This window comes from Musa acuminata, chromosome BXJ3-11, assembly GCF_036884655.1.
Source record: "Musa acuminata AAA Group cultivar baxijiao chromosome BXJ3-11, Cavendish_Baxijiao_AAA, whole genome shotgun sequence".
Taxonomy (NCBI): Eukaryota; Viridiplantae; Streptophyta; class Magnoliopsida; order Zingiberales; family Musaceae; genus Musa; species Musa acuminata.
Window position 1 is genome coordinate 30,240,652 of NC_088359.1, and position 27,966 is coordinate 30,268,617.

Here is a 27,966-nt window from a genome sequence, read left to right on the forward strand (position 1 = left end):
GCCTCCTCGTTGAGTGGCTATAGCTTCATAGCAGCCACGAATGTCAACTCGCCTTTTCGCACCCCTTTCTTCAATTATAATGCCGAGATGTGTTGGGGCTCCTTGGTTCCTCTCTGAGAGATGGGAACCACGCAAGGATCATCGCCTCCCATCATACATAGGGAATTCAAGAATGGCATCGGCACCAACTTCGCCGCGTGCATAAACTCCATTCCAAGAATCACTTGGAAGTCGTCTAGTGGCACGGCCATCATGTTGGTGTTTCCGCTCCAAGTCCCGATTCTGATGGGAACTCCCTTCGCCAACCTGGAGATTCGCCTGGCCTCTGAGTTCACTGCTTTCATTCGGCTTGGGCTCTTCTCCAAGGTCAACCCAAGTCGCTGTGCTTCACGATCGGCTATGAAGTTGTGGGTAGCGCCCGTGTCCACCATTGCACGGGTTATTTGGCCATTCAGCTTAATGTCCACATACATTAGCTCGCTGCTTCCTGCTTTTTGTGCCTTCGTCTTCATGTTCTCCCCCACTTGACCCCGCATAGCGTTCAACAGACGCATTGCTCCCATTCGGGGTCCTTGCGACTCCTCATCGTCGCTGCTGGATTCTGAACTGCTTGAGCTAAGGGCAACAGCTTTGCCCTTGTCCGATCGGGGAGGGTGGATGGAAGCCGTCAACGCATTGAGTGCCTGTTTTTGTGGGCACTCCCTTACCATGTGCGGTCCTCCGCACAAGAAGCATCCTCCCGGTTTTGAGGCCTTGCCTTTCGGGTTCGGCCCTTTGTGGGAGCTCTTCTTCTTTTGTTCGCCCCCGAGCTCCTTCCCTCGAGAATGTTTTGGAGGGCGATTGCTTGAAGATTGTTTCCTTCTCGCTGGGTCTTCAGAGGAAACGAAGTCGGTGAGCCTTTCTGCAGCTGCAATTGCCCCGACCATGTCGGTAACATTCCTTCGATTCAGCTCCTGTTGAGCCCATGGTTTCAAACCATCAAGGAAGCTGAACAACTTGTCCTTCTCGGACATGTCCTGTATGTCCAGCATTAGTGCAGAAAACTGCTTCACATAGTCTCGGATGGTGGTACTTTGGCGGAGTTGTCTCAACTTCCTTCTTGCGACGAACTCTGTGTTCTCCGGTAGGAACTGAGTTCTCAACTCCCGCTTCAAGTCCTCCCATGTGTCGACTCGACACCGACCTTGTTGGATCTCTTCCCAACGAGTTCGCCACCAAAGTTTCGCATCTCCGTTCAGATACATTGTTGCTATTGAAACTTTGGTATCTTCAGAATCGGGCCTCGTAGCTCGGAAGTATTGCTCCATGTCGAACAGAAAGTTCTCGAGCTCCTTGGCATCTCTGGCCCCTCCGTATCCATGGGGCTCAGGTGCCCTCAAGTTTTGTGGCGATGCAACGCGGGTGTTGCCTCCTCCCGCATTTAGCGTTCTTGTGAGCATAGCCACCTTCGCCGTGAGTTCCGCCACAACATCTTGTAAGTGCTGCACGGAGTCCTTGGTGTCATCGGACAGTCGGTCGACTAGGGCCTCGACCTTGTCGATCCTGGACTCCGCTTCCTCTTGCGAGCTCTCTACCCCAACAAGTCTTTGTTGGCCATGGTAGAGTTCCTCCATGCTCGCTTCCAGAACATCCAGGCGGGTTTCCGCCGTCGTGAGTCTCTCCTTATGACTCTTTTTTCCAGTTAGCGCACCAGATTGCGCTTCCTCCGCTCGCGGAGAGTTGCCAACTTCTCGCTCATCCTGTTCGCTGCCGCGATCCTCGTGAGCGGCTCCAACAGCATGAGAGCGAGTGTGCACATGCAGCCCACCTGCGGCTGCTTGGGGCAAGGTTCCGGCTTGCCCCGTCTTGCTTGATTCACCACGATGCTTTGCCATGGCAAAGTTGCGAAGTTCGTTCGCTGTTCGATCGAAGAGCTTGCCCGCTCTGATACCACAATGTCACGACCTTAGCTGGAATTGCCTAAGGCGTGAGGCACCCTTGCGGCCAAAGACGCGAACTTAGCTTGCGTTGCCTAAGTCGCGGGTCACCCTCGATGCAAAGACGCGAACTTAGCTTGCGTTGCCTAAGTCGCGCTTTGCCCTTGCGATCTTGCTCCGCAAGGATCAGCCACTTTGTAACCTCTCGCAGGTCCCGAAGGACCTGTAAAAGAGAAAGAAAGTTAGATCGAAAGAACGAGCAACGGACAAGTCCCGAAGTCTCGCGAAAAGGGAAGCTTTACAAGCAAATCGTCGAACACCTTGTGTGCACAAGAGAAAAGAGGGAGAGGGAGAAAAACAAGGCTTTCAAGGATGAACGAACAGCTGCAAGCCCACAAACAACCGCTCACCTGGTCCCGGACGCAACACCAAGTTCCCGTAAAGGTCACGTGCGAACTTGCGAAAGAATGTTCAACGCCCGGTATATAACCGAAGCCCCATCCAGCCATGTGCCACCCAGGGGGTTCCTGGGGTCTGAGCTGGCTGACATTTTGGTGAGCGGAGGCAGCACTCTGCTCACCTCCCGCGGCACGCGAAAACGGAGCCGTTTTGGGCTGTTTTGGGGCTGTTTTGCTCGGTTTGGTGAACGGTCGCTTTGCAACACTGCAGCTTGTTCGAACTTACATATTTACAAGCAAAATGACCCAAAACCATAAGAAAACATGCTGTCAAGCAGCTGTACATGCGGGTGTGAGCGACGAACGGTTCGTTGAACGGAGTTGTTGCGGGTGCGCGACGACCGTTCGTGACAAAATGGCTGCTCGAATAAAACTTCCTGCCGGCTGGAAGCAATGTTCTGGAGAATGGATCCACGTGGGGGATCGCCCGCCACGTGGTGCGACGACCCACAGGTCTGGCGCTTGCCCGGTCGCCCTCAATAGGAGACCCGCCGGCACCAAAGCCTGAGCCCGAGTATGATCACTCGGCTCCCGATTCCAGCTTCTTGCCCGGGTCGCTCCAAATCACCGTTGACAAGTGACCCGTCGGCACCGAGACCGCAGACCAAGCATAATCGCTCATCCCACAGGTCTGGCGCTTTCCCGGTCGCCCTCAATAGGCAACCTGCCGACACTAAAGCCTGAGCCCGAGTATGGTCACTCGGCTCCCGATTCTAGCTTCTTGCCCGGGTCGCTCCAGATCACCCCCGACAAGCGACCCACCGGCACCAAGATTGCAGACCGGGCATAATCGCTCGGCCCACAGGTCTGGCGCTTGCCCGGTCGTCCTCAACAAGCGACCCACTGGCGCCAAAGCCTGAGCCCGAGTATGGTCACTCAGCTCCCGATTCCAGCTTCTTGCCCGGGTCGCTCTAGATCGCCCCCGACAAGCGACCCGCCGGCACCGAGACCGCAGACCAGGCATAATCGCTCGGCCCACAGGTTTGGCGCTTGCCCGGTCGCCCTCAACAGGCGACCTGTCGGCACCAAAGCCTGAGCCCGAGTATGGTCACTCGGCTCCCGATTCCAGCTTCTTGCCCGGGTCGCTCTAGATCGCCCCCGACAAGCGACCCGCCGGCACCGAGACCGCGGACCAGGCATAATCGCTCGGCCCACAGCTCTGGCGCTGGCCCGATCGCCCTCAGTAGGTGACCCGTCCGCACTCAAGCATAAACGATCGGCCCGCAATTCCCACCCATGACCAAGCCCAAGGACAAGCATGACCCAACCTTCTGATCCGAAGTCAGACGCGCTAAATCCACTGCGCTATGTGGTCGGTGATAACATGCCTCTATCATCATCGAAGAGGCCGCCGTTCAAACTTCAAATCCGAGTCAATTCCACATTCCCTTCCCAAGCTATCAGTACCCCATCAAACTAGGCATGCCTCCCGGCCCGTCAAGGACCCCTCGGCACACCTTAGAGAGGGGGGAGAAGTGATACGGTATATCTTGGCAATCTAAACACGTCACGACGCCCCACGCCAAGTCAGAGCCCCACGTCGCACGTCTCATTCAAGGAACGCGTACCTAGAGGAAGCGCCACATGTCCCATCCCAGGAGCCTGGGGCGGTGCTGTCTGACACCGCTTTGCATGCCTCAAAATGGTTCCCGATCAGAAGGGTCATCCCGCCCTCGGGTATAGCGACAGTACCGAACTGACGCACCCTCAGACCACGCGCCATAGTATAAAACCCTCGGTCGGCCTCCGGTTAAGGGGGGGAGAGGCAAACAAGAGAAAACAAAACCGATTCCCTTGGTTACTAACTTGTGCGTCGAAGGAGCCATAGCCGGGTATCACCCGGCGAGGGCTTTTTTTGCGGGAAGGCGACCACTCAAACATCGATAGTGAGGGATCTGGCACGGGTGCACGACCCGCCCGGCACCGAGGAGTCACCAACCTGTCCAACCCCGGTCATCGCCAATCGGCACTCCTTCCCGAGAGCTCGGCCACCTCATCATCCAGATCATCCAGCAGAAAGCTCTCGACATCGGCCACGACATATTTGTTCGCTAACACTTACCGGTACAGAGCATGAGGTGGATGCTACGAACACATCAACCTCCGTTTCATGTGATAGAGCTACGGTGATACAATACTATATTTAGCTCCTAGTAAAGATATCGTCGTGAGCTAAAATGAAACCAGAGAGACTTAGTCGTAATTTTAATGAGCTTGCAGAGAAAATTTTAATGTCTCGACTTGAGCGTTGACCCGACGAAGCTCCAAAGAGGACGCCCGGCATCGACCATCGATCGATGACCTGAGCGGAGCTTTCATCTAATAAGTACTAGGCTGAAAATTTCAACCTTTCATCTAATAGGTGGATGCATACATCAATTCGGTCGATGGTATTATTATATGTATAGATGAGAATGGGAAGTAAGATTTTGATCAAGTATACTCTTAATTTTCATTATTTTTTCTATTCTGCTGTCTGTTGTTCTCCATGATTATCTCAATTCTCAGGCTAAGGCATCAAAGTCAACTCGGCATTTTTCGATCTTAGCGTGACACATACATATACATCATTGTTATGCTTGAATAAGCAATCACGTCATTTGAAAGACGCAAACGACTTAGCCTCCACCTCGATTCTCCTCAAAATATCTATTCGCGTTATCAAAATCATGGGGATTAAATATAATTTTAATTTTTTTTACAGGATATTACAGGATTACATATTTTAATTTTTAATTATTTTTACAGGATATTATATTTATGTATATATTTTTAAACCATATAATCATGAAGAAAAATTTTATATTTATGTATATTTTAAAATAACATATTAAATATATGAAGAATTTATATGTTTTAAATAAAATATTTATTTATGATAAATTTTGCTAGTATATAATAAATATTTCTTAATATTTCAAAATCGAAAAGTAACTCATTTTTGAGATATGGACGAATTATTACTGTAATTGAAATTATTCTCTATATATATATGAATTGAAGTGCACACCATTTCCCAATCTAGGAGTTCATACACTACGAGACGGGAAAAGAAGACCACGGTACAATTATATTGCGACACTAATGTCTTCACGCGAAAGCAGACCACAGAAACCAAGGAAACAGCACAACGCACTCGAAATAGACTAATATCATCAACGCGGCATTTCACCTAACAACGCGAGTTCCATCTCCACGGTGTACTGCATCGTTGAACTCGTCCCGATTGCTTCAGTTGATGTTGTCGTGCCTCCCTCATTGCTCATGATTCCAGTGTTGCTAAAATATGTGCCACCATCATTTGGAAATTGTCTTCCAAAACTATGTTGTCCAGTTCTAATTCTTCGAATAGTTTCAGATGATGCAGCGCCGCCTCTGTTCCCTGAAACCATGGTGTCATCAGCTTTCGTCTTCTTGGATCTTACGGCTTCGAGCTCATCCTCCACCTCTCTCATCGTTGGCCTGTCATTACCGTTCAGTTTGAGGCACCTCTCCACCAGCCTTGCAATCCTTTCGACTGCTTCTCGGCTCCCCTCTTTGAGGATTAAAGGGTCTAGAACTTTAAACAGTGAATTTTCTTTGAGTGCAACTAGGAAATCCATGACTAGATGTCTCACCACATCGTTCTCCTGGCGAGGAATGGCAAGCTTGCCGGTCAGCAACTCCGCCAGAATGACTCCGAAGCTATACACATCGCTTTTCTCAGTTAGTCTTCCTGTTTGGTGGTACTCAGGATCCAGGTATCCAAATGTTCCTTGAACACCCGTAGCGATCGAAGTTTGCTCGAAGGAAACAGCCCTGGAAGCACCGAAGTCCGCTAGTTTGGCGGTGTTCCTCTCGTCGAGTAGTATGTTGGACGACTTGATATCTCTGTGGAAAATGGTTATGGAAGCTTCGGTGTGGAGATAGGACAGTGCTTTTGCTACTTCTGTGGCGATCCTCAAACGTTCTTCGAATGACAGAGGCGAGACCCCTTCGACACCTAGGAGATGATCGGAGAGCGTACCACCGGAGATGAACTCGAAGACTAGGTAGGGGACTTGGGTCTGTAGGCAGCACCCGAAGAACTTAACCACATTCCTGTGGTTGGTCTGAGAAAGAATGAAGAGTTCATTGACGAATTGGGCAATCTCAACTTGATTGGTTATGTTGGGCCTTTTAATAGCAACCACACGTTGGTCGGACAGCATTCCTTTAAAGACGTGGCCATGGCCTCCGCCGCCGATGATTCGGGTTTTGTCGAAATGATTGGTGGCCTTTTCCAACTCCTCTAGCTCATAGATCTTCATCCTTTCGATCAGAGCGACATCCGAAGAAGAAGATTGTTCTTTTCTTAGCAACTCTAGATTCTGCTGATAGAATCTCTCCTTCCTTTTCCGCACGCTTCTCTCTTTCAGAATTCTCCATAGTGCAACAGTAGCTACGAGCACCAGAACACTGCCCCCTCCAACGCTTACGCTGGCTATGATGATAGTTTCTGCAAGCAAAAGGGGTTGTGCACAACGTCATCGTCGGGAGAGAGAGAGCGAATCGTCGAAAGATTCCCACGCGATTAAAAAGGAGAAGAATCATGTAGTAATGTAAAGGACGAATGCTCACTCGAGCTTGAGCTTGAACTGTAACTTTGACATGCCGATAAGAAAGGGTCCCCGCTCGTGCCTTTGGGGCATGTGCATGAGTAATTCCCACGTAAATTGGCGCACAATCCGTGGCATGGATACTTTTCTGGGTGATCGCACTCGTTGATGTCTAAGAGCAAAGCGGAGGTAAGCGGTCATGCGAGCAGAAAGAAGCAGATAGGGTGGCTACATGGTGAGAGAAGAAAGAGGGAGACCTTCGCATCCGCCTTCCACGTAGGGGTTGCCTTGATAACCGCGCGAGCAATTGCAGAGATATCCGATGCCATTGGTGGCTTTGAGGCAGAAACTGTTATTACTGAGGCATGCGTAGGAGGTCGAATTTTTCGTTGCTTCCTCGCATCCCACGTTGCCTATCGACCAGTCCAGCACCATCGGAACGCGGCCGTCATTTCTGTAATAGAAGTCAGTTTCATTGAGATCGGTTGTTCGGAAGGAGTACCAACTGCCGTCGACGAGGAAAGCAAAGCTACAGGGGTTGTCCCACGAGTTGTCCTTGTGGCCGGTGATGGCGGGAAAGGTTATGTTGAAGAATTGGAGGCCAGGGAGAATGGAGGTCTGGCAACAACCGGCGCCGGAGCAGGAACTGTTGGCGAAGATTGTTTTGCGGTTGCAGATAGACACGCAGCCGGTCGAATAGGACTGATCAGTGACACCGACGAAGAGAGCGATGGTGTTGCATCCGATGGCCGTGAACTTGTTGCGAGTGCCAGAGAACGTGTAGGGAGAACCAGTAAGGTCCATTGGGAATGATCCGTCGGGGTTGACGTAACTCTTGTTGCAGTCCCAAGATATGCGCTGGTTCACTGTTATTTCCCCATTCGGGACATCCATATGACGGACTTCTTTTCCGCCAAGGTAGAGTTTGGATTCGGTTACGTTGCAGGAGAGGTTGAATCCGTCCCGGTAGCAGCCGGGTTCGATGCCGAACGGGTAGGGAACGTCGATGCTACCGCATCTCCTGGTGCAGTTTTGCCCGGATGCCATCGCCGCAGTTGCTATGATCAGCATCAGCAACAAAGACACCTTGTGGATCATCATGTTTCTCTTCCCCTCCTTCGCCTCTTCCTCCCTCGCTCGCTGCCTTTCTGTCGTTCGTGCCAACCGTCTTAAAACCACGGAGCGTCGACCAGCCGTTGACGCGATGGAGCTACAGAGAGGACGACCGACGTCGCAGTCGTTGTTGACCTGAGCGGAGCTTCATCTATCTCTGGGCTGAAAATTCAATCTCAATCAATACCTTATTCTCTCACAGCTTTTTAGAACTTCCTAGAATCTTAACTCTTTGATAATGCCAATCAATCATACCAATTAATCATATAGATCGAATATTTTCTATATAGTCATACAACATATTCCTCATCTAATACGTATATACATAAAATAATTTGTTTTAGGGGTGTAAAGCATTTCTTATTCGTAGTATTATTCCACTAGCTTTGGATCGCCAACCAACCTTAAACATAACCAGTTGAATTCACGTAGCCACGCAAATCTCGAGAGGCTCATTCTAATATGTAAAATAATACAATGAGTGCAAACGATTAATAGAGAGATAGATAGATAGAATTTAAAAGACAATAAATATCAATAATAAGCTAAGTGGATATGAACCATTGATTTTGTACATACTATACACATTCGTAGAATAACATGTTATAAGTCAATTATTTTGAATGATAATTATCAAAAGATAGATACTATTAAAAAAAATTATTGGTGTTGAGTAATTATACTTCAACTTAAAATTAAGATGAGATTGTAACTCATGATTGGCAATCATGAAATTGGGGAAAGAATATATATGAAAAATGTAAAATGTAAAATGTGAGATTTGACTTGAAAATTTTGCCGACAAAGATTAAGAAATTTTGCCATATGGGGCACTCGAGAAGGCGATTGAAATGACAGGTAGTGAACAAAAATAAGAGAAAAAGGGAACAAAAATAAGAAATTTTGGAGCCTCTCCTAAATTTCTTAGAAAAAAAAAATCCTAGTTTTCAATTGGTCTTTTTATCTTTGGATTTTTTATCCTTCAAATAATTTGATTTTGCTAAGCAATTCGGTTCTCCATAACAAATCCAAAATCTATTGTATTTCTACATTGAATATAAGTCAAATTAATCAGGGTTACCCAAAAGACCAGCTTTGGATTATAACATGATTGCAATACACGAGAAAAGTTAGCACATTTAGTTTAATGCATGCATGAATTCTTTTATTTTCTTATTGTGGATTATAACATGATTGCAATACACGAGAAAAGTTAGCACATTTAGTTTAATGCATGCATGAATTCTTTTTGGCAATTTTGTTTACTGTTTATGATCTTCTAAGTGTTATAAGTGCCACAAATTAGGCATAGTACTGAAGAAAATATTATAAATAAAAAAATACTCTAATGCTATTATAACATGATTGCAATACACGAGAAAAGTTAGCACATTTAGTTTAATGCATGCATGAATTCTTTTTGGCAATTTTGTTTACTGTTTATGATCTTCTAAGTGTTATAAGTGCCACAAATTAGGCATAGTACTGAAGAAAATATTATAAATAAAAAAATACTCTAATGCTATTGATGAAAATTAAGGCAAATATTTTATGACTCGAACTATTGTGGTGGAGACCATCGCTATCACTAACTTCGAACATAATTAGATAGTTGATTCAACATGTGATCGTAACTATTGTAGATAGAGAAGAAAATATTATAAATAAAAAAATCTAATGTTATTGATGAAAATTAAAACAAATATTTTATGACTTGAACTATTGTAGTAGAGACCATGACTATCACTAATTTCGAATATAATTAGATAATTAATTCAAGATGTGATCATCATCTCGAGTGATGGTACTAAATTCACAATCTTCGTCAATATGAGGTGATAATATAATTATCACGATACATAACACTAAGGGGAGAAGAAATATATTATTATAATCTCGAATAAAGATAATGATCCTATTATATTGAAAAGTATATATCATATTTAAAAAAAAAATATTTTTTCTATTACAAATACAATTGATACTATAAATTATGTTCATTTTGATCTTAATGAAGTCAAATATCTTTCTAACATAAAAAAAAATTAAATATAGATATATAATACATGCTGATAAGAGGGTCAAAGATTATATATTTTATCAACATCTGGTATGCTATAGTTGGTCATTTAAAATTTTTAAATTAAAGATTATGATGAAAAAATCTAATTAATAATCTTTTTAATCCTACTATTTTTAATAATAATAAAGTTTACGAAGTGTACAAGTAATCTTTTGATATATCACTTTCAGGGTCTAAATTTTGCGTCTACTTTGTAAAGAAAAATTTAAATTTTTATTAAAATTTTAAGAGTTCAAATTAACAATTGAAGGTGTTTTTTTTTTTAAAAGAAGCTTATGATAGATTTTTCTTTTCAAAAAGAGATGATACAAAAAAGAATTCACTTATGTAAATATATTACAATAAAATAGTATGACAAAATGAAAATTTTGACATAAAAAAGGAATCCATGACATATGTAACTTATGTTATTAATTGAATTCATCTTAGTTCAATATAAAGTCTTCATATGAGAAATCAAATATTAAATATTTTAGAGTATTTGATTCATCGTATTTTGTTCACGTACTATACTTAAAAAGAGTAAACTTAATGGTTCAACTAAAAAATATATCTCTATTGATTATGACGAAAGAAAGAATGATTGAAAATGTATGAATTCATAAATATATAAATATATGATATCCGAAGATATTGTGCTTGATGAGGTTTTTTTTATTATCTTTGATAAGTAGTTTTTTTTAAAATATCAATCACACAAAGTGATATATTTTCAATAATTATATTATATATTATATATTCATTATTTCATATGATAATGGTAAAAAAATATTATTAAAAAAATTCATTGGTGTTGGCTAATTATACTGCTAGAGATGTGATTCAACCTAAGATTGAAACTCATGATCGGCAATCAATAAATTTGGGTAAGAATAGATATGAAAAATGTAAAATGTGAGATTTGAATTGAAACTTTTGCCTACAATAATTAAGATACTTACTAAATAAGTTCGATGTCTCCATATGCATGATGACATATGGGCCCGTCGTTGCTTGGATTGGGCTCACAAATGGGCCTCTCTCTCCTAAATTTATTGGGAACTATTTTTTAGGCTCTCTCAATGTAATTTTCTTCTATAGTATTTTAATGAACGATTAAATCCTAGTTTTCAATTTATTTTTTAATATTTGGATTTTTGATCCTTCAAATAATTTGATTTCATTAAGCAGTTCGGTTCTCCCTAAGAAATCCAAAATCTATTGTGTTTCTACATTGAATCCAATTATTTGATTATAACATGATTGCAATACACAAGAGAAATGTGCACATCAATGGTTAGTAGGTAGAGGTAGATGTTAGCACATTTAGTTTAATGCAAGCATGAATGCTTCTGAGGTTTTGACTTCCATAGAATTTGAGATATAGAGGTATTTGTTTCTCCTGGTGATCCATGTTGGATTCATTCAAAGAAAGATTTGCAGTGTAAAAGACAAGATGATGGCTTCCACAGTTTTTTTTGTGCTCGGTTGATATCATACATATAAAACATGGTTTTCACATCAATAAGCTTGTCATTATCAGTTCTTTGTTTCTGATTTGATTCTTAATCTTTGCAGATGTTATTGGATCAACCAATTTGCCGCAGTTGAAAGCAAACACTTCTGCAAGCAGAATCGACGTCAGATCACTTGCACATCCGCAGGATTGATTCGTGGCAGATCATCCAAGTGTTCAGCTTCCATGAACACCTTCAACCAGAAGTCCATGTCGTCGCTGGTGGTGGAGCTGAAGGAGCTCAGACTCTCACCCACCGCAGCTCCGGCTGCAGACGAAGGGACTTGCAGCGACGCAAGCGTCATGGATTCCGTGGAACTCTCCATCGAGAACGCTTCGTCCAACCAAAAGCTCTCATCGATCACCGCCACTTCTTTGGAATCGTAGCTCTCCTCCTCCCTGGCCTCCATGTTGCTGCTGGTAACGTCTCCCGACACGGCCGAGGAATCAGCGGTGGCCGCGGAGGAGAAGCCACTGTATGATTCTTCCACCGATACCTCGATCACATCACATCTCAGATTACCCGAGTCTGCGTCCGCTTGCGGGTTTACTCGCTCGGGTTCCGATTCGTTCTTGGCATCACGCTTCTTCTTCCTCCTCCTCTTCTTCGGCGCTTGCGTCGCCTCCTTCGGATCCATGCGCTTCTTCAAGTGGGTGTGCCACAGGTTCTTGATCTCGTTGTCCGTTCGACCCGGCAAACTGGCTGCGATCGCAGACCATCTGTCGAGAAGAAGAAGCAACATGAGTTGATGCAATCTAAATGAAATAACGCGGCAAGAAGGACAGCGATCGATCCGGACATACTTGTTGCCAAGCTTCTCGTGCAGGCTTATGATCGTGTCCTCTTCCTCCGCGGTGAAGTTGCCTCGCCTGATGTCCGGCCTGAGGTAGTTCGTCCACCGCAGTCTGCAACTCTTCCCACATCTCAACAGCCCTGAGAAGTGAAACAGGACACCTCTCAGAACCACAGATACAACTCAGATGATCTGAGAACCTAATCATGCATGCTCATGCTCACCTGCTTTCTTGGGCATGGCTCGCCAGTTCCCGTGGCCATGTCTCTGGATGTACTCGACCAGAATCCTGTCCTCTTCTGCACTCCATGCCCCCCTCCTGAGACCCACCTTCTCACAGCAAGGAGCTCTCCCCATCCTTCCTGTCTCCCTCCCTTTCCTTCATCCCATGAGTCCCACGGAGCTGCATGAGCCCTCGGCAATATATAATGGTGTCCAGTTGCCAACGTGCAATAACAAGTCCAAGCTGATCTCACTACCATGCAGCTCTGTTACCTACCATGACCCCATCTATCACAAGTTAATGAAGCCCCTGTCATACTTTTCCACAATGTAGACCGAGTCAGATTAAGTGGCAGCAATATCGAGCTTGGTGAAATGAACACATAGATTAATCAAGTCACATTTACTTGATGCACTCAGACAGTAATCATGATTCAAAGGTTCCCTTGGAAAGAGAACAGACAGTAGTGCATCATGATTCAAAGGTGCGGTGTGGACTGGAGAGTGTTCTCACGCAGTCACCTTCCTTTCAGCAATGACTGCATTTGCGTATGACGACACTCTGATCATTAATGACCGCTTCCTTTTGGCTTCAAGAAAACCTCACACGATCCAGAGTTGGTGACACTCAATCGCATGCGATGTCTTCGCCTGGCCACCTCCACCTCACATGCATGCATGAATGCATGCAGGTCTTCTTCCTCCATCAACAGGAGAAGCTCGACTTCACTTTCTAGCATTGACCAATGGAGAAACGTTAATTGAATGCTTGGTTGAATTATAGGAAAGAAGCCTATTTCCATGACACAAAATGCTTCTGAAAACATTTTCTTATTGAGGCTTAGAGGGAGTTGTCCTTCTCTTCTTGTGCACCACAAGTCTTCATGAGATAATTTTCTTCCAAACACGAGTTTCCATTACAAAGATTTGAGTAATGGATACATATTGTTGTGTCATTTTCTTCCTGGTTCTGCATTCATGGTTGGTCGCGGGGGAGATGGTTCGAAAGATAACAGGGCAAAAACAAGAGCTGCTGACAAACTCCCAACTTATCTTCCCCACCGAACGGATAACCAAACCGTTTGCTGATAAGAGATAGCCTCCATGTCTCCGTCTTCCCAGCGAGACGAGCACCGCTCAAAGCAACTGGACATGGCGAGTGGGAAACTTCCTGGCGTTGAACATTCAAACCGACCTCAGCTCTGCTTTCCTTCAGCAAAAGACAGGTAGAAGCCGTAGTACTCAAGGCAGTGGTGCACTGCGTCGTTGTCGATGCACGAATGACTTGCGCCTCCACCAACGCATTGACTCCCATCGCTTCCGTTCCAGCACGCTGCTCAACGCACATCCATTGCTTCATGATTTGTGTTTATTTTACTCGGGTGGAGTCAATGACCGGATCCGATGGTAGTTGACCGCTGCGGCCTCCAAACTCCATGTGTTCCAAGATATACACAACTGGATTCGGAGTGCGCCGTTCATGACTTGCCAATTCATCATGGTTGAATGAGGAATATGAATCATGCCGGCATTAGGCTCCGTGCTGAGAAAGTAGTCTCAAGTAAACAGCTCAAGTCAGCAGCACATCGGGTGGTGTTTGACAGTGACAAGTGCAGCGTGTCCGCTTGCGTGCATGTGGCATACACGTCGGCATGTATGGCAGACTCCTTTGTTGACCCAATGCTCGTCATATCCACACTAATGCTGACTTAATATTTTCGTTGACCAACTTTGTACCTACCGTTTTCCGCTGCACGTGACAATTTGATAGACACAACAGGAGATATGTCATTGATCTCGGGTCAGGCCCAGGGAATGTTATCTGTTGGGCCGTAGCCTTGCAATGTATCGGAGTCGAACCGTGGTCAGGATGACGTCATATGGGTCTGGGCTTTCGAGAGCGGGAAGGAGGCCCATGTTTACATTTATACTAATAATAAAACAATGTCTATTATTTAGTCTCTCTTTCGAATTAAAGAGAAGGGGAAGAGGCTAAGGGTGGGGGGAGAACGCAAACTCAGTCTGCTTCGTTTCTTCCTCGTCTTCCGTGCTCCGTAACTCCTCGTTCCCCCTCTACTTTTGTGTCTGTCTTCTTCGATCTCCCTAATCTATTTGGATTTGGTCCTAGAGAATGGTTGTGTGCATTTCATTTTTAGGGTTTCGTGGTCATCTTGATTCCTCGTTCTTTTGGTCTTTGTTCTTGTGTTTGGTTTTCTTGCTCTTGATATGGATTCTTTCCCTCTTTCCCCACGCTTTTGAGTTCTTGATCCGAGTGCTATTTGTTCCCTTCGTTTTTAGGGTTTCGTGGTCATCTTGGTTCCTCTTTTCATCTGGTCTTTGTTCTTGTGTTTGGGTTCTTGCCATCTTTTCCCACGCTTTCCATTTTGCCTAATTGTTGGTTCTTTTATTTGGTTTCCCTGTTGTTCTTGATGTGGGTTCCATTTGTTGGATCCTAGGATGAGGTCGCCTGTGGCGAGGTCAGGGTTCTTGATGATGGTTCTGGTGGTTCTTGGAGTCTCGGGTTGCGGGAGGGCCAAGACCGAGGACGCATACGTCACCCTCCTATACGGAGATGAGTTTCTCCTGGGAGTTCGTGTCCTCGGGAAGTCGATCCGTGATACCGGATCCACCAAGGACATGGTCGTCCTAGTCTCGGATGGCGTCTCCGAGTATGCCAAGATGCTTCTTGATGTAAGGTTTTTTACTTTTAATGTTATTCATTACGTTTATTCTCTTTGTTGAAACTAAGGGTACATTTTGGTTTATGATAACTTAAATTTTTTGACTCGTTCGGTGTTGCAAGTGATTTACCTGTTCGTTTTGAAAAAGCTAAATTGTGATATAAGATTTAGATGAAAATACTATCTGTTTGTACCGAAGGTTTTCTTGATATAAGATACTGAATCTGATGAAAAATGAAATTGGTCCTTTAAACTGATTAGTGATTGGTCGTCTTAATGATATTCAAACTAACCTATTGTCACGGACAAAATTCTAAACAGGATGTTTGATGTAATGTTTATGTATGTCCGTGTCTTTTGGTTTGTTCATGCTTTCGACAGAATGTAGAGGGACGGTCGAAGGCTTAACAACCTCATTTTAGTTGAGTTTAGTGGTCGTTTTATGCTTGTAAATAAAGGTTGTGTCATGTGAACACTTGTGAGAGATAATCGGTTTGTAGTGGATCATTTTTACCCTTTGTTGTGTAATCGTTCAGAGTTTGTAAAGTCTGTTTGTAATTTGCATTGTCTATGAAGTGTTTTATGAAATGTTTGCTAGTGGATTCCGAGTGAGGCGCTTTCTCTAACCCGTTTTCTCTTTTGTAGGTCCTAAGGGACTATAGGAGGTTTCGGGGAGATTGATCTTTGCGGAAGGACACGTAAGGACGCTGTACGACTTAGGCAAAACCAGCTAAGCCCGTGACAGATGGTATCAGAGCGGGACGAGCACTCATAGAAACACTTGGCATGCAAACGTGGGGGACCTAGCGGGGCTGCATTGAGGGCAGCCAGCACGCGCGATCGTTTGGAGGAAAATGGGCATGAAGATGTAGGGAAGAGGAGCCGCTCAGAGGAGCATACATATGAGATTGACATTCAGAGGAATGACCAACCCTTCGCGCAAGAGGCACCATGAGAACAAGCAAGCTTAGAAGAATACGTAGCGCACAAAGGTTGGGATGGTTGAGTTCGAGCTACGGCTCGACGTTGACAACAATACCTGATGGTGCTCAAGGCAAGCGAGGCGCTTGGTAAATGATGAGACCATGCAAGGTGGAATTAGTTGCTCAACGACTGAAAAAGTTGTGTAAAGCTCACAAAGGTGAGGGGAATTGCTAACTCGAAGAATTCGGTATTCATACAAGGGCTTGTATGCGGACGATGAAATGTTTGTGGCCATCCCAAGGTAATCGAAACATGGTGCCATGGAACATTGAAACTTTCTCTTCAACATGAGAAGGATACATCCGTAGGAGGTTGAAGTGTGCAGCGAGTTTAGCATGTTATTAGGCCTTAAGTGGGGCAACGAGGATTGTATTGACGTGAAGTCACAATCTAGCAAGTGCGTTTGCAAGATGCAAAACAATGCATAGTTTGTTCAGCAAATCGGAGTAGTCTAAGGGGATAGTGGTCTCCGAAACTTTCAGAGAGAAGGAAACGAAGAGAGATGTTGCTCCAATGGGATAGATGTCCAGGAGGGATAAGTCCCGGCTCTATAGAGGGATAATCATGTGTAACAGATCGCATATGTTGAGGAGTACCTCAAAACCAACTCCACGAAGCTCAATGGACTGAGCGCGCGACGAGGAGTCGTCACATGATCTCAGAGAATGTATTGGTGGATGCATTGCGAGATCAAGTGGGGGAGCGACCCAAAACGACATAAATGAAGACATACTTGTAGTCGATATAGAGATCAGACTCAATGGAGGGTTGACTCGTTGAATGGTGGGCGCGAGGGCCACCATCAACTCAATGTAAAAATGAGGAGCGGAGCAACTTGGGTGTAACTTGGCGAAGTACCCAAGCCGCATGAAGGGAGCTAGCATAGAAGATTGAACATGGAGCGGAGATACAGAGCTTTTCTTGGACAGAGGTCAAGGATGAACTCTTGCAAAGGCAAGAGCGGGATCGTGTCGTTCCATGGGTCCGTCATTCTGATGGAGCGGACTTATCTCGCATGGTGCTAAAGACGAAGAGAGCTTCTGGGCATATGCACCTTATCTCGAAGAAGCATTTGATGGAGAAACCAAGGAGACTCAACTTGCGGAGGCTAAGTTGTGTTCAGAAGGCCTTGGCACGGGACAAGAGGACGCGGCGGCGGATACTCTTGAAGAATATGTCATAGTGCTGCCATTCAAGTTGCCATGAAGAAAGCTATGCGCAGCGGAGATTATGCTGGGAGGGGCAGAGGCCCGGGATCCAGACAATGGTACACCAATTTCAGTGAAGTCAGTGGACTTCGGGAGTTACTAGGCGACAGATTGTCCTAGAGTTGTGTTTCGTCTGAGTGTGACCCGAGAGCGGGTGGACGAATGTCGATTGCCAAAGGAGCGAACAAAACCGAAGGTGGAAGAGACCTTGCAATGTGTTGGCAGAGATCACACATGGAGGGATCATAATTCGAGTTCTTCCCACAAGGATCAGAATGCAATAGAGATGTTACCAAGGGGCGATATGGTGCAGCGGATCGTGGTGGAATAGTTCGTGGCAATGCGATACACACGAATATTGCCCCGTGAGGGATTATGTCATACAAAGGTATGATCAGGACTTATTGGGAGCTCCACTTCGGTGGACAACACGACGGCAAGAAGGACTATGGATTCAAGGGGTGAAGGTCATGGTACCGCAGAGGCGGGTCTTCCGTGCGTGTATCGAATAGCCTTGGTCATCAGCATATGGGGGATGTGTACCACCGAGGGAAAAGTTTAAATACAAGTAATAATGAGTCCCATGGGAGGGACTTGATCATGTAGAGGTATGGTCGAAGCAACTGAAGAGTTAGACTATTCCAGAGCCCATATTCGCTTAAGGGAGCTCGACAAGTCAGGGAACAAGGTCGAGCAAGCGAACGTTGCTACCAAGGAAGCTAAGGAAAATAGAATCGGTGTGAACCCTGAAACATGATGGTATAGACCATGCATGAGAGCTGCAGTCTGTCTTTCCATCGACTAAGGGGAACTGCTTGGAGATGCTTGGAGAACAGAGAGGTGTTGAAGCAGGGGGTCGAAAGGGGCGGGGAAGCGACGACGAGTCTAGAGGGACTTAGTTACCCAAAACCAAGCATCGGTTAGAATGAAGGTGGACTCGGAGGAGTATCATAGTGTCACAGAGGCAGAACTACTGATCGTGAAGTGATGCAGATGTGAGGCAACGGATAGTAGGGCCATGGGCATGACAGCGCCATGGTATCGCTGAGGCGGGACTTCCGTGAAGTCATCGATCCCTTTCTCTCATGGAGGGAGAGCGCTTGGTCGTGCAAGGGGTCGAGAAGGTGGAGTATACGGAGGCAAACTCCAAGTACCAAGAAAAGGCCGAAGGGCAGAGGCCAAGGAACTTCGTAAGATTGGTGTCAATGAGCTTCTCATCAAAATAATCGAAAGTGAAGGACTTTATTTCGTGCACAAGGAACGAAGCAGGCAGTACACGGTGTTGTACCTTTGCTACTCAGTGGAGTAGGCGATATGGTTGATGGAGAAGACGGTACAATCCCCGAGGCGACCAAAACTATTAGAGACTTACTCTAAGTTGGGGTAAAAACTTCTTGCATTCCAGAAGCTCGATGGCATTGAGAAGGTAAATCACAATAGCTAACTCAACGCAAGGAGTGCAAACACTTCAAGTGCTTCAGAAGTGTGAGCAAAGAGCAGGCGAATGCCAGTAATCAGCTCGATGCATGGAGTATAACCCTCGAGGAGGCGGGCGAAGTCAAGTAACATTTGCCTTCTCAATTCTTAAGAGAATGAGTGAAATCGAGTATCCCAATTCTCTTATCTATCCAGCAGAGGAGCTCTGCACAAATTCAAAGACCCTTTGAAGATAATCGAAGACAATAGTTCTCAAATCCTCACCAACGATCAGTGCTACTGAGAGTAGATTATTTGTTTCATTTCCAAACAGAATGCCAATCGAAAACGGAAGTGATGCGAATCTACTTAGTAGTGACAACCAAGTGAAAGAAGAATCGATGGGCAAATTTGGTGGAGGGAGGACCCAAAACTTCAAAATGTTTACGAGGCGATGCTCGTTAAAGTTTCAACAAGCATCCACCCAGTTCAAGCAGCATGAGACATTTGGGAGACTGGCGCATAGTAAGGATGATATTTTCCTTCATCTAAAAATCCACAATAACCAACAGGGACCAACACAACTTAGCCAACCCCACACTAGAGTCAGAGTCATTGGCGAGTTGAAGCAGCGTGACGGATCAAAAGTTCGATTACTCAACAACAACAGCAGAGAGCAGCTAGGAGCCAAGAGATGCATTGCAGCCGAAGCAAAAGATTGAAGACTCAGCAAATGTGAGGAGTTGTAGTGTCGGCAAAGGCTTCGACGAGGACGTCGAAGGAATAAGTGGGGGAGAATGTCATAGACAAAATTTTAAACAGGATGTTTGATGTAATACTTATGTATGTTCGTGTCTTTTGGTTTGTTTATGCTTTGCACAACATGTAGAGGGACGGTCGAAGGCTTAACAACCCCATTTTAGTTGGGTTTGGTGCTCGTTTTAGGCTTGTAAATAAAGGTTGTGTCATGTGGACACTTGTGAGAGATAATCGGTTTGTAGTGGACCATTTTGACCCTTTGTTGTGCAACCGTTCAGAGTTTGTAAAGTCTGTTTGTAATTTGCATTGTCTATGAAGTGTTTTCTGAAATGTTTGCTTGTGTATCCTGAGTGAGACGCTTTCTTTAACCCGTTTTCTCTTTTGTAGGTCCTAAGGGACCATGGGAGGTTTCGGGGAGGTTGACCTTTGCGGACGGACACGCAAGGGCGCCGCACGACTTAGGCAAAATAAGCTAAGTCCGTGACGCTAGTGCCAATTGTACTTTATCTATATTTTTGTCAATTTAGCAGCAAGCTTACAGATGGTAAAATTAAATAGTTGCGTCATGGTTTTGGGTTCTCATAGTTAGGAACATTTAGTTACCAGATGGTAAAATCAAATAGCTGTGTTATGGTTTTGGGTGTTCATAGGTAGGACCATGATTACCTTGTGGTTACACATCCTCCAAACTAATTGAGCAGCAAAGGAAAAGGAAGGGTATGATTGAAAAAAACACACAATTATAAGAAAGAAATAGATGTTGGGTAGGTCACATGGAAGAGTTGTATCTAGCACAGACAAGAGATGCCACTCTCCTTCTTGACTGAGGTGAACATTCTTTTTGAGTCAACAGTTATGATTAAACCAACCCAAGTAGACTGGTTTATGACTGAACCTCTTGAACCAGTCAAAAGCTGAATAAAAGAAATGGGGCTTTGGTGATTGGGAGTTCTGAAATCCTGCTGCTGCTCAGTGAAACTCGCTGGTTTGCAACCAAATGGTTGCTGGTTGCTGTGTATGGTATGCAAGGAAACAAGAAACCATGTATATGTATTTACTATTGTTTGCCGCATACTATGCACATGTTTTCTTGTGAGTCTGTGTTTTGTAGAATATGAGGTAATGAGTCTATAATTGGGGAATTGTACTAAAGATTTGAGAAAGGTTGAAAGTGTTTCAGTTTTTTACCTATTTGCCATTAAGGTAGGCAAAGTTTGAAAGAAACAGAAAGAAGGTAGAATGTGTTTTCTTTGACAATGAGCTGAGATTTTCTATCATGATGATATAGTCTTCATTCAGGATGGGAACATTGTGGTAGTTGATACACCCACTACACGTGTGCATATATGTGCATGTTTACATAAGTTTATATTCTCTATGTTTGCGTGCATGCATATCGGTGTCATCAATAGGTGTTGAAGTGCTCACCTAGACATTCAGGTAATGCAAAACAAGATTGGAGCAACCAAGGGGCCCTAGGCATGGCGATGGAGGCACTGGGCAACCAGATGTATGTCTGGACCTTGCTTGAGCTTCTGACCCAGGAAGCTTTATTCTCTGCCTCCCAAATTAAACCCATCAACCTTTACACTGTCACCCATGCCTGACCCTCTGTTTTTGTGTTCTATAAAATACTAATCAAATCTCAAGTTTTTGCAACAAATCAATATGTTTATGTATGTATATGTTGCATACTACGTGGGTATATGTATATGGAAATGATTGATTTGATAGAACACAATAAAATTGTAAGTTCCAACTATTTGGGATCGACTACATGGATCATTTACTGCCAATGAGATCTGTAAAAAGTCATATGTGTAGTTAAGTTTAGGGTATTTAAATATTTATTTATAATTTCTATTAAAGTCTCTTTAGGTCTTCCTCTATCTTTCCTTGTATAACTAATATTTATCATTTCACCTTTTCTAACTATTGCATCCGTAGGTCTCCTAAGCATATGTCCATATCATCTTAAATGATTCTCTTTCGTCTTATTCTTTATTTAAGCGATGTCTGATTGTTCATGAATAAAATTATTTTTTTTTTCTGTCTTTCCTAACAACACCACACATCTAGTTCTATTGGTTTTGGATGGTTTCTGCTATCATGTATCAAATTTTGTTGGATTGTAAATAGGCATTCTGAACTTTATTTTAAGATGACTACTTTGATGTTCATAGAAAATACTTATCAATGCCATATTTAACGTGTTTGAAACAAAGTTAACAACTGAAGTATCAAGTTTTCTTATATTTTATGATCTTGAACACAAAAATGCTGTAGTTGTCAGAATTAATGTCACCAAAATTGGAAAATTAAGAAATATAGTATTTAGTGGTGTTTTCATATGATTAAAGTATAAAGCACCTAATATCATAGTCTAGTTCACAGAACTGTAAAGATACTAAATTCCTGTACATTTTGCAATACAGACAGGCTGTCAATTTTTATCCAAGTAGTGGATATTCTCTACTCTGTATGTCACTTGACTGTGCATAAAACCTTCTTAAGACATTGGTTTGTTAAGTTTGTATATCAGACAGGTAAAACATTATTGATTGTTTCTTTCTTTTTGGAAATATTAGAATTGTTCAATAGTTACTAAAATTTTGATTTCTACATTTTTTTTGTGTCTAATATATAATATTAACTTAATACTTCTTAGATAAAATGTAGGCTGATGGTTGGATTGTCCAGCATATAAGTTTGTTGGCCAATCCAAATCATGTGCGGCCAAAGAGGTTTTGGGGAGTGTACACAAAATTAAAGATATTCAACATGACAGATTATAGAAAAGGTATTTTCCTTTTGACATCTCTCCTATATCCTTATGGTAGAAGAACTCAACTTCTTATTTGTTCTTTTGTGTGACTTATTCTGCTTTTATTGTCATCCTCCAGTTGTTTATCTTGACGCTGATACAATTGTCGTAAAGAGTATTGAGGATCTATTCAAGTGTGGAAAGTTCTGTGCAAACTTGAAACATTCTGAAAGATTGAACTCTGGGGTGATGGTTGTAGAGCCTTCTGAATCCACTTTTAGAGATATGATGAGCCAAGTGAACTCTTTATATTCTTACACTGGAGGTTAATGCCTTTTCCTAATCCCTTTACTGCCTTAGATCCTTAGCCTGATCATGGATGCATATTGAATTGATTTTCCTTCTTCATGTCTATTGAATTTATCCTATTTAATTCTGGCATGTTTTAAAATTTGAAAACATTTTAAAATGATGTGACATGGAATAACAGTCTTCATAAGCCCAACTTGCTTGTGTTAAAAAAGAATCTTTCTATTGATGCCATATTGTACAGAACAAAAAGATGTGTTGCAACTACGTCTAGTGTTCTTGGAGTTGGTGTTTCATCTTAGTTCTTGCTTGGTAGTTGGTACCATGTGGAATGGTATTTAAAGCCATGATCTAGTTTTGACATATGAAGTAGCAATTACACTTATAATAACTTATTATCATTGTTCTTTTCTTTGCTTTATCTCTTCACTTCTCCTAATTTTTGCAGGAGATCAAGGTTTTCTGAATTCATATTATTCTGATTTTCCCAATGCCCATGTTTTCGAGCCCAATTTGTCTTCAGATGCCATGAATTCTAGACCTGTACCTGAAATGCAACGGCTCTCTACTCTATATAATGCAGATGTTGGTCTTTACATGCTGGCCAATAAGGTAACTCGCAGGTAGCAGTTGGAGCTAAATGATGCATTTAGATCACTAGACACTTGCATTAGTAGCGCTTCATATCGTATCAACTAAATGATCTTGAGAATTATATGGTTGTCTTCTTAGAAGTTCACTCCGAGGGGATTAAAGTAGTCTTTTTTCTGTAGGTTTTTCATTTAAAATGCTGCTTTGTCTTTCCTATTTAATAAATGTCCTATAATTTTATGAGGCCATTCCTCTTCCTTATGCTTGCTGTCTTTGCCGGGATGATTCTAAAGATAACCTTGGAAGATGGGAAATTGACTGTGCTCGTACTGACAGTTTGGCGTCCTTGCCCAGTTTTCATATTATCCTGATTCCCCTTTCTTGATAACATAGCAGACTACAATTTTTCTTTGGTGTGTGTTTTGTATGTGTGCATGTGGCTGAACTAGAAATACTTTGTATGAAGGAAACAATGTTTTTCTTCTTCTCTGCCCTCTGACAGTTGTCATTATGTTTCTAATTTTCTATTCAGTGTTTTGGTTGATGTCTTTGACCTTATTAATCTATCTCTCAAGGGCACCGAAGGTCTCCTTAGTGCTTTCTCTTCCATAATGTGATACACTTGAGTAATTCATGAAGTTGCTGCAATGATTGAAACTATCTTGAAGTACAGTAGGAGCCACCACCAGTCTTATAGGAACGGATGAAAAACAGTTTACTATTGCTGAATCTCTGCCTGTTTCTATTGTTCCTTGGATGAAGCTGCAAGCACGGATGAACTATAATGCCTTTTATCGTTAATACTTGTTTTAAGCCAGGTGCCTGAACACTTTGATGCCCAATCATCTTTTTCCGCCCTATTTTGCCCACTTCTTCCAAGCCTACTTAATGCACCAGCTCTTTCTTCGTCTTCCTTCTAATTCTGAAGGCATCTGATGCAGGCAGCCTCATGCGAAATGCATTATCAACCTAGATATCTGTCTTGTGTCTACTGTCCCATATTATATTCATTTGCAGTGATGTCTGTTCATCTCTATCATGCCCGGTTGTTGCTTCTGGCATCTTGTGACTGAGACCTTGGTGTCGCTTCCACTCAACCTGTAGATGATCTGATGTAATTTATCAGTATTGTATAGTGAATGTTACCTTTTATTTTGAACATGGTTAAAAAATGTAGGTTTATTTTCTCGATGATTATAAGTTGTTTTTTTCTTCGTAAATCCCAGTAAACTTCTATGAAATGGAATGATGATCGTGCTAAAAATAGGTAGATATAATAACCATTTTTTGAACCAGTCAAGAGTATGCTTATTATCTTAGATCTACATTTTTAATAATTAGAATTTCCTTTGTCATTGCAAGCATCTCAAGAATTCTGCATAATATGAAGATCTAATTGTCAATAGGTATATCTGATACATCTATCAGTATCTTTATAGGACACAATTTTGCTTTATAAAAATGGGAATCCTATTTCTTTCTTACTAAGATAGATTTATAATTATTTTATATTTCAATATGAAATCTAGTAAAATGAAGTGTGCTGATGCTAATTGTTAAGTCATTGAAAGTTTTTATTTATAGGTCTTAGAAAAAGAGATCCGTATTTTTTATATTAGACTCTATCCAATTAGCAGCTTCGGTTCTGCTCCATTGCTATACCCATAAAACTGATAAATCTTCTTTTTTAAAAAATAATTTTCCAAATAAAGTAACTCAGTTTGTCTATTTAATTGATAAGAACAAGCATCCTCTACTTGTCGACAATCGGCATGGTTCATAGGAAAGATTGAATTTTATCAAGAGAAAAATGCATCTGGTAGTACTATTCCAATATATTATGGCATTATAATGTAAAATGGAAATTTGCATTACTAAGTGTCATGTTTATGCCATTTTGGCTCTTCCAAGTGCACTGTTTTTTGTATTAGTTGCTGAAAGATGCTTTTATGCTTCCTGTGCAGTGGATGGTTAAGGAGGAAGAACTTAGAGTTATTCATTACACTCTTGGCCCCCTTAAACCATGGGACTGGTGGACAGCTTGGCTTCTAAAACCAGTGGACGTGTGGCAGGTGATTGACTTGATAGCTTTAGCTTATGTTACATGAATTCTTTTTTCATAATTTTTTCTCCAAGTTCCGCTTACCTACAATAAATGTCAGGATCTACTGTTACTGCCTTAATGTGTGATTGATTCTATCTTCTTAGAAAATTTAGCTCAAGATACTTATGTAAGAAATTATAGGAAAACTTTTGTTAAAATTATTTGCCTAAACCATGCAGAATGTTCGGAAACAACTTGGTGAATCTCTTCCTGGGACTGGTGGAGGAAGAGATCCTCATGACCAGCTGTTGGTCAAAACGTTATGTGCTTTTCCTGTTTGCTTGCTGTTTTTATTTTATTATGGTTCCTTTCTTCAGGTTAGTGAGACTATTCTCAGTTGCTATTCAAAGATGACACTCGCTGGAAAAGATTGACTTGTGTTTCTGATGCTAATGCAGATAATCAAGGATTTCACCAATATATTTTCTCGAAATTCCATCTGTGATTATGCAAGGCGTATCTACCAGCGATTTAGATCAGGAGGCCTTCCTGCATATTCTGGTGTTGGAGTTGCCCCATCTTCTTTTGTGAATCCCAGTCAACAGGTTGCTCTTCTAAATGCAAACTTATTAAGAAGTTGGTTGATCTTGCCTATATGAATTGTGAAATAACTGCATTATCAAACTCTAGAAAGCATGCAAGTTTGATTGACAATGATTTTACATTGTCTTTTTTGCTATACAATTTTTTTTACCTATTTGTGAATAGAAAATTTGATGGAATCCTATGTCTATCTAGGATTGATCTCGTCAATTATAACTTAAATATGTGACCAAGAAGATAGGTCTATCTAGCTGCTAACTGGAATCCTAGGTGGCCTTATGGAAAACTCCTTAAATACCTATGTGACGTTAGCATAGACATTTTCTGTTGATGCTGATATGAAAGGGCTCATTTAATTCTTTTTACGGTTTAGCATGTATAGTTTGCTGTCTTCAAGTTCTTACACAGTTCTCACATGTGTTTCATGTGGACATTTTGTAGTGCAATTGATGCAACTTTGCTTTTGTATATTTATAATATATTGTATTTGTGTTTATTATTTCTCAACAGTTTTCAGGTGGTTCACATTACAAGCTACCTGCTTACTTGGGCGCAATGTCTGTTTTTGTCTGCTTTATGGCTGCTGCGGTGTCCCTTGGTCTTTCATTTGTTCTGGTTCCTCGTCAAGTGATGCCATGGACAGGCTTATTACTGATGTATGAGTGGAGTTTTATGACTTTTTTCTTAATATTTAGATGCTATCTAAATTTTATCCATCAATGGGGAAATTGGATTGCGAATCAGACTAACTATAATCGCCTTGATTGTGACTCAGGAAAAGGTGTGTCAAGTTAAATATAAGTGGTCTCCGTTGGTGATTTCCTTGTTGCACAATCTAACTAGATATTCTCCAATTTTTCAGGTTCTCAACGCAGTGCCTCTGGTTGTGACGTAGTGGCATGGTTTTATTGGTTAGGGATGGCAGTTCTGGCTATTGTTGCCCCTTCACTGCCGTGCCTGTTGGGGATTACTGCTCTTTTTACAAGGTTACCGTGATCTGGATCTCTTGTTGGATTGAACTAGTGGTGGAAAGAATTAATGAGTTGCTGCTGCAGATCTAATTTATATCGTTTGAACATCTATAGCTGCTGCCCTTATGTCATTTTTTGACGTGTTGACAGGTTGGGTCTGATGATTGGCGGTGGTTTTGTATTAGCTGCTTTTGTGACATTTGCCTCGGAGCATCTGGCTGTGAGAGCCTTTCTGAAAGGCTACGAAGATCGTCCGTCAGCCAAGGTCTAGAAGCACGTGTTTTCTATGCTAGGAGTTGTTGTAGTAATCATGTATTAAAGTTTTGGAAGGTCCTCTTCATTCGTTTAATTGGAAGATGACATTGGGCCGTACGCGAGTTGAGATTCAGAAAAATTGAGACAGAATGAATAGATTGGAACATAAAAGACGAGGACGACTTTGCTCCTCCTTTCGGGAAGGGGGGAATTTAGCATGAATATTTGCTTTGTGTTACAGTCCGCTTGGAGGGATCATTACATGCTGGCAGATGGGTGCGAGGATACTGACTGTCGTGGGGCCTTTGGATTTTGCAAGTTGTTTCTCTTACATACTGTACAGGATGGGATGAGTGCAGTCTTTCTGACAGTTTGTTGATGTTGCTGCTGTGAGAAAACCGTACATGCCGTACGTCCTCGGTTCTCAGGCTGCGTAGTGGCTATGAATCAAATCCCTGGATAAAGTTGGCAGGAGGGACAGGTGCCCAAGATGGAGAGCCACGGACGGAGAGGAGGAATCTGTAACTCGAAAGATGGGGAACAACAGTTGAAAATAATTCAATTTATTTTTAATTAATAAAGATAATGTTTTTAATTTTATATTTTTAAAAAATAATATTACTCTTGGTGATATGATAAATTTATATTTTACTTTCGGTGTTTTTTTAATAACATTTAGAGTCAAATGTATTTTGATAGGTATTTTTTGTTAGGATCGGAACG

At 42.6% G+C, this 27,966-nt stretch overlaps 3 protein-coding genes across 4 annotated transcripts; 1 reads left to right on the forward strand and 2 right to left on the reverse strand.

Annotated features, from left to right (window-relative positions):
• Positions 1-5,323: 5,323 nt before the first annotated feature.
• On the reverse strand, positions 5,324-8,073 carry LOC103972636 (wall-associated receptor kinase 2-like). Of its 2 annotated transcripts, XM_065172760.1 has the most exons (4): positions 7,209-8,073; positions 6,974-7,123; positions 5,992-6,851; positions 5,709-5,909 (listed from the first exon to the last, which is right to left on the reverse strand). In XM_065172760.1, the coding sequence occupies exons 1-4, from the start codon at positions 8,050-8,052 to the stop codon at positions 5,850-5,852; spliced, it is 1,914 nt and encodes a 637-aa protein (XP_065028832.1). In that variant the 5' UTR covers positions 8,053-8,073; the 3' UTR covers positions 5,709-5,849. The 2 variants fall into 2 exon arrangements, with proteins under 2 accessions (XP_065028831.1, XP_065028832.1); XM_065172759.1 differs by having other exon boundaries at positions 5,324-6,851.
• A 3,513-nt stretch (positions 8,074-11,586) lies between these two features.
• LOC103972162 (transcription factor MYB30) lies at positions 11,587-12,844 on the reverse strand. The gene is made up of 3 exons (XM_009386380.3): positions 12,661-12,844; positions 12,447-12,576; positions 11,587-12,362 (listed from the first exon to the last, which is right to left on the reverse strand). The coding sequence occupies exons 1-3, from the start codon at positions 12,791-12,793 to the stop codon at positions 11,768-11,770; spliced, it is 858 nt and encodes a 285-aa protein (XP_009384655.2). The 5' UTR covers positions 12,794-12,844; the 3' UTR covers positions 11,587-11,767.
• Positions 12,845-14,634: 1,790 nt separating this feature from the next.
• Positions 14,635-27,838, forward strand: LOC135653138 (inositol phosphorylceramide glucuronosyltransferase 1-like). The gene is made up of 11 exons (XM_065174668.1): positions 14,635-14,712; positions 15,115-15,349; positions 22,386-22,506; positions 22,610-22,795; positions 23,228-23,391; positions 25,335-25,442; positions 25,654-25,791; positions 25,873-26,019; positions 26,528-26,798; positions 26,880-27,003; positions 27,139-27,838. The coding sequence occupies exons 2-11, from the start codon at positions 15,116-15,118 to the stop codon at positions 27,257-27,259; spliced, it is 1,614 nt and encodes a 537-aa protein (XP_065030740.1). The 5' UTR covers positions 14,635-14,712; position 15,115; the 3' UTR covers positions 27,260-27,838.
• The last annotated feature ends 128 nt before the right edge of the window (positions 27,839-27,966 follow it).

What these genes read in the sequence shown, in the direction of transcription:
- LOC103972636 (XM_065172759.1), bottom strand. Translation starts at nt 8,052, where the DNA reads ATGATGATCCACAAGGTGTCTTTGTTGCTGATGCTGATCATAGCAACT. An exon ending in CGTGGAAGGCGGATGCGAAG is followed by an intron (nt 7,124 to 7,208) that starts GTCTCCCTCTTT and finishes CTTTGCTCTTAG; the next exon opens with ACATCAACGAGTGCGATCAC. An exon ending in CAGTTCAAGCTCAAGCTCGA is followed by an intron (nt 6,852 to 6,973) that starts GTGAGCATTCGT and finishes TTTTGCTTGCAG; the next exon opens with AAACTATCATCATAGCCAGC.
- LOC103972162 (XM_009386380.3), bottom strand. Translation starts at nt 12,793, where the DNA reads ATGGGGAGAGCTCCTTGCTGTGAGAAGGTGGGTCTCAGGAGGGGGGCA. An exon ending in AGCCATGCCCAAGAAAGCAG is followed by an intron (nt 12,577 to 12,660) that starts GTGAGCATGAGC and finishes TTCACTTCTCAG; the next exon opens with GGCTGTTGAGATGTGGGAAG. An exon ending in CACGAGAAGCTTGGCAACAA is followed by an intron (nt 12,363 to 12,446) that starts GTATGTCCGGAT and finishes TCTTCTCGACAG; the next exon opens with ATGGTCTGCGATCGCAGCCA.
- LOC135653138 (XM_065174668.1), top strand. Translation starts at nt 15,116, where the DNA reads ATGAGGTCGCCTGTGGCGAGGTCAGGGTTCTTGATGATGGTTCTGGTG. An exon ending in ATGCCAAGATGCTTCTTGAT is followed by an intron (nt 15,350 to 22,385) that starts GTAAGGTTTTTT and finishes GATAAAATGTAG; the next exon opens with GCTGATGGTTGGATTGTCCA. An exon ending in TTGTGAATCCCAGTCAACAG is followed by an intron (nt 26,020 to 26,527) that starts GTTGCTCTTCTA and finishes ATTTCTCAACAG; the next exon opens with TTTTCAGGTGGTTCACATTA.